At 36.1% G+C, this 5,736-nt stretch overlaps 1 protein-coding gene across 1 annotated transcript in view; it reads right to left on the bottom strand.

Moving 5' to 3' along the window:
* The window catches only part of LOC107098019 (NADH-cytochrome b5 reductase 2-like), a 7,710-nt gene extending 1,974 nt beyond the window's left edge, over positions 1-5,736 (bottom strand). The window contains exons 1-8 of the mRNA XM_015395444.1: positions 5,722-5,736; positions 5,434-5,580; positions 4,071-4,143; positions 3,733-3,839; positions 1,915-2,044; positions 1,694-1,777; positions 1,424-1,509; positions 1,247-1,346 (exon numbers count right to left, since the gene is read on the bottom strand). Coding sequence (XP_015250930.1) covers positions 1,247-1,346; positions 1,424-1,509; positions 1,694-1,777; positions 1,915-2,044; positions 3,733-3,839; positions 4,071-4,143; positions 5,434-5,580; positions 5,722-5,736 — 742 coding nt within the window. The remainder of the gene's footprint in view (positions 1-1,246; positions 1,347-1,423; positions 1,510-1,693; positions 1,778-1,914; positions 2,045-3,732; positions 3,840-4,070; positions 4,144-5,433; positions 5,581-5,721) is intronic.

Genomic DNA, 5,736 nt, shown 5'->3' on the forward strand with positions numbered 1-5,736 from the left:
TCCAAAGAATGTCCATTGTCCTTTTTGAGGCCCAGAGAGAGTGGGAGACCTCACCTATTCAGCCAGGTCAACAATCCCCTTTAACAACCTCCCTTTCAGAGACCTAGACAGGTATGGGGTATTGCAGTCTAACAGAAGAGGCCAAACGACCCCCATTCCAAACTGGTGGACCCCTTCGTTTGTTCCAGTTTGCATGTTTTCAAAACAAAAACAAGCCTTTGTTACTGTTTAAAACCTCGATCTCAACGCTATTCCCGACATTTTGAATTGAAAAAGCTTCCTGGATGGGAAGCGAAACGTCTTCAAACCCCGAAACCAAGTCCAGTGGATTGTTTTTTATTTTGTTTTTGGAATTAATATGACCTGGATGACTGAGAAGCTTCACCAGCATACTTTAGGGATTATGCAAAAGAAGAAAAGGTGTGTTTCATTAAGCCACTTTAAGTATTATTGCATAAAGATTACTAAACTAGCCAGGACAATAAATAAAAAGTTACAACGGCTCCAAAAATCCTAAAACGTAAAAGAAAACTGCAACAAACAGTAGCTTCTTTATGTCATCAATTTATTTTTAAGCCTTTTGTACCTATCTTTATTATAATCTTTAGCATAATTTGAGTCAGACTTTTGCTCAACTGGTAACAAATATTCAGGAAACATTTAGAATATCAGATGTACTTTTACCCTTTAATGGAGAATAAGAAAGGGCATTTATTCAATTAGAAGCAAAACATTAACAAATCTGACAACTTTAAGCTAATGATGGTGAAAGGATCAAATGCAGCATCTCCACTGATACTTTTAATCTATTTGAAATGTAGTGTATAACTTTTTTTCTTTAAAAGAAGGATTAAAGGTATAGTGGAGGAGTTTTTTTTTCCGGGTGGATCATCAAAATAAGTGGTCCTCCTAACTGTCAATCATTCTGGTGATATGTTTGCGTAAGGCCGTCCTACGTGCTTGTCTCCATTTTCACTTAGTGTAAAAATTGCATGAGGAGAAATTGGCTCATGCACGCTTTCGTATGCGTTTATTTTCTAAGTGGAGAGGGCGGGTCTTATCAAAAATTTGCAAAAATCCTCCACAATACCTTTAAAATATGAAATAGTTCTAGTAAACTTATCTTCAGGGTGGAATATAAATGTACAGACACTAAATAAAACCATTAAATTCAAGCAAAGTTAGGTTGCAAAGATATTTAGCTGGAAAACGTAACAGTAAGACAATTAATTTCCTGCCATCTCACCTTTTGGAGGCCTGTCCAAAGAGTACCAGATTTTAACTTTCTCCGGATGGTTCTTCTCCACCTCTTTCAGCTCATCCCACAGTAAAATGTCCTTCTCAGTCTGAGATAAGCAAACTTCAATCAGCCATGTTTCATTTACCTGCAGTTTCACTGGTGATGTTCGCCTAAATGACCCACCTGGTTGGCAAATATGAGGGAGCACTTGGTGTTGTCAGCAGGGTCTGATGTGATCCTTCGGATTAACTGCAGCATCGGGGTGATACCTGAGACATTCAGCACTAATTATAGAGCTTGGACTGAAGATATAGGAAGGTGAAATAAATGTTCTTTTTTTCACTGAGGTAAAGATATCACTTGATATCCAACTAATCATTTAACTGGGATTGATAGTCTTGGTTTAACCTTATTAGGTGAATAAAACACCTTTAATAACTTATATAAATGTACCTGTTCCACCTGCAATCATTCCAACATGTCTGTACTTTTGAATCTTTGGCTCCGTCTTCTTGTTGGCTCGGATGGAAAACACTCCTTAGAAGAGAAGATTATAGTCTCAGAAATGAAGAGACCCTCAAAGCATTTCAGGCTCATATTTAAACACACTGCCATCTGGTGGTAGGAAAAGGTAAAAGTGCAGCAGCAACTTTGAGAAGCACCAAACTCCATACCTTTGCCCTTGTAGATGAGCAGCCCATTGGGTCCTCTGAAGTCAATAGTGTCTCCGATGGCCATTTTATCCAGATACTGAGACATCTGCCCCCCGTCTGGGTAGTTTGGGTGGGTGCCTTTGTAGTATACCTGAAGGAAAATGTAGTTTTTATTATAAAGTCTTTTTGAACTATCACACTAAGACATGAAAATACAAGTTATCAGTTCTATGGTTCTTTATTTCACCCTTATTTATATAACAATGAAAATGAAAGAAAAAAATGTCTAAAATATTAATCCCCCTGATGTCCCTAACATCCTGAGTAGTATCACATGCTGCACAATGGTGCATCCTGCGGTGTCATACAGGAAAGACATTTGTTATCAATATCATTTTTGATTACTCTGACTTCATTATTGATAAACGGAAATCTTTCCAAATCTTATCCTTTTTGCTTTTGTCTTAAAGATATTCCCAACCTTTTTTTAAAAGAAACGTCCTCTCAATTGATAATTACTCTCACCTAGACCGCTGCTGTAAACAACTTCAGTTATAGACGACAGTGTTTGGCCTGTTTTTTCAGTGTTTATTCCCGTTTCTCTCCTAGATATGGCTATAGGCTCATCTTCGACTCCGACTAACTGGATGTAATCTCTTTCATCTGTTTGACATGACCACCAACCCAGGGCTTTTCTGCTGAAGTAGTTTGCTGTCACATTTTCTAACAGAAGTATTTATAGATCAGTGCTTCTATGTTCCTTTTCTGTGTCTGCTTCTGTCTCCTTGAATTTCGCCCTTAACAAAAAGCCACTCACACTGAGTCTGGTTCTGCTACTTTCTTTCTGTTAAACAGCTGTTTTTCTTCTCCGCTCTTTTTATATACATGCTATATACATATATATACATATAAATTGTAATACATCTGACTGTGATCTGATTGAACTGTCTCTGTAAAGTCCCTTCAGATGACATGTTTTGTGTATTCAAGGCTCTATAAATACACTAAATTGAGTTAAATTAATTGAACTGACAATATATATTCCTTATTTGCACCATATGAATGGGTTAGGGTTAGTGCTATGTAGAGTATAATGGCTGCCAAATAGTATTTTTTGGGCCCGATACTGATACCAAACCAATACCATCTGTTAGAAATTGATGTGTGTGTGTATATATGAAGAACTGCGTACTACTTGGATGTAAAATAATTGCCATCACGGCTTTTTCAAGCTGCTCCTACCTTTGTGAGGCAGGAAAAAGACTAAAACAAAGTGAATCCAGTAGAACTTTTTATTGCCTAAGTGGAATGGGTGACAATAGTTGAATAAACTTCTGGATCTCAAAGGCCAAAATAGTGCAAAATTCAGAAATTATATTAATGTGTAATAGTAGTGCAACAGTAAGACAGTAAAATGACTTTAATAATTTATAAATCTCTTTTAAACACTGAGTTTTGACTCTCAAATGCCAAAATAGTGCAACTTTCATGAATTTATAGAACATGTATAATACTAGTGCAACAGGCCAATAGTGATAGTTAATACTAGTGAGTGTCGGGAGAGAGAAGGCTGCGTTCAAGTGACAAACAAACATGATAATGGTATCGGAGCCCTATTTGTTGGTACTAGCGGGTTCCGATACCAGCATTTTAGTCCTAGATTGAGCCCTCGCCCCATACTGGTATTGGTATTGGTGCAACACTACCCTCAACACGTTTTAACCAAGCAATTCTAATGATATAATTTGCTTACTGTTACCATTAAGATGACTGCTACCCAATACATTGGTTGCTTCACAGTTTTTGATTGTTGTTTTCTGTTAATCCAAGGTTACCCACTTTGACCACTAGGTCAACAAATCCCTGGTCCTCATCACTGGAGACTGGAGTGTAAGGTCTGACCACTAGACAGCCATTCACCTTAGCCGACAGGTAAACATGCTGACCTGAGAAAAGGTGAGTAAAGGTGACAAATGGGTAAATATGAAGTGTTTTCTCTGTAAATTAGATGTAATTAGTTATTTTTGTTTTCTAGAATGTAAAAGTGTTGTGTTCCTGTATTGAGATGCTTCCACTGCTGTTCAGTGGTTGAAAAAGGTGAAATTAGCTCAGATGTTTCTAAATTATCTCTACATAACAGGATACTTTGTGAGTTTTTATCAGAGATGTTTCATTACCAACTGGCAGTCCAAGGATATGAGACTCCGATGGAAGGCCAAACCGGAATTTCTTGGTGTCATGACTGATTTCCTGCACAAGGTCACAGATAGAACAGTTAGAAAAGGCAACAGGATGGATTCTCAAATCGACTGCTAATAAAACGAAAACCTTCAGTCTAAAGCTGTGTGGATCTTAAATGTTTCTACTGTGAGAGAACTTGTTCTGTGACAAAGCTGTGAATCTTTCCCTAAACTAAACAGACATGGCTGCATTTTCACTTAACAAATTTGAGCTTAAAAGCAGTTCAAATATAATTGTCATTTTATACACCAATAAAAGGGTTCCTAACTAAATAAAATAAAACTTTTTTAAATGGAACTGCTCCCCTATAAATATCCTTTAGTTTTTTTTGTAAACTCTTAACATCACCTCTAAGCCAACATCAAACAAGGCATTCAGCACTTATTTTTATTGAACTTATTTTTTATTTTAGACCAGGATTTCCCAAAGATTTCAGCCTGTGACCCCAAAAAATAACAATAGAGTTTAGGTCCCTACAAATAAATATTCACTTAATTATTCAGTCAGTATTTATTTATACTTATAAGCGGATGTAAGTGTATTCATTTTTAATTATATATTTTTTAAAAGCAAAATATTTAATTTATCTTTTTTTAATTTAAGAGGACACAAAATAAAACAATTGTGTATTTTAGAAATGTTTAATGACATATTTAATATTTGAATCGAGTTTTATAAATAAATAAAAGTCACATCTGCTTATTGTTTATTTCATGGCCCTTCTAGCCTTCCATATGTGGATATACCTGATCCCTACTTTGGGAACCCCTGCCTTAGGTTTAATCAAGCAGATCTTTATATGTACATTTACCAATAAATCTTCTTTACAAATTGATCAATAAGGTGAAATAAATAATAATAGGCTATATATCCTGCTTTGCTTGGGGTTTTCTTTGCAACAAAAGAGATCAGCCATGAAAGTCTCCATTGACGTTATGCAAAAAGTGGTAAATTTGTTAATAAACAAGTATCTCAGAGACAAAATCGATTTGCTGTTCTGTAATTAACTTTTTTTCTCACCTATAGAAATATTTTTGGCAGGTAGCACCGTCACCACATGCTAACTCAGGATGAAGAATCGCTGCAAAGTAAACCACTTGATGCCCCCTAAAAATATTGTGATCAAATTTCCATAAAGGATCTCCTGAATTTGTCTGTTTTCCATCACCATTTCAGATTGAATCCACCTATATGTTATAAAGTATAATGAAGAATCTGATTGCTTTGAACTGATTTATTAGGCTAAACAGTCATTTAATCCCAGTCAGAATCAATGTGTTTTTATGCAGCCTACTGTACCTGTTTGCTAATGAGTGGTAGTGGATATTTGATGGTGGAATCCTTTAGAGTTACGGGGCCTTTCCTCTTTTCTCCTGCAGAATCTCCAAGAAGGAAATACAACAACGTCACTACGACTGCAAAAACTGCCAACACCACCGGGATCATCTGCAAGAGCATACATTATATGTTTAAAATAACCACAGATGAATACTTTAGCCATTTTAAACTGTGGGTTAAGAAACGGCGGTTTGATAAATATAGGATTTCTTAAACAAAAAGGGATAAAAAAAAAAGCAATAATCTCACCAAGGTTGAGTCCAT

The sequence above is a fragment of the Cyprinodon variegatus genome, unplaced genomic scaffold (assembly GCF_000732505.1).
Source record: "Cyprinodon variegatus isolate N-32 unplaced genomic scaffold, C_variegatus-1.0 Scaffold741, whole genome shotgun sequence".
Classification (NCBI taxonomy): domain Eukaryota; kingdom Metazoa; phylum Chordata; class Actinopteri; order Cyprinodontiformes; family Cyprinodontidae; genus Cyprinodon; species Cyprinodon variegatus.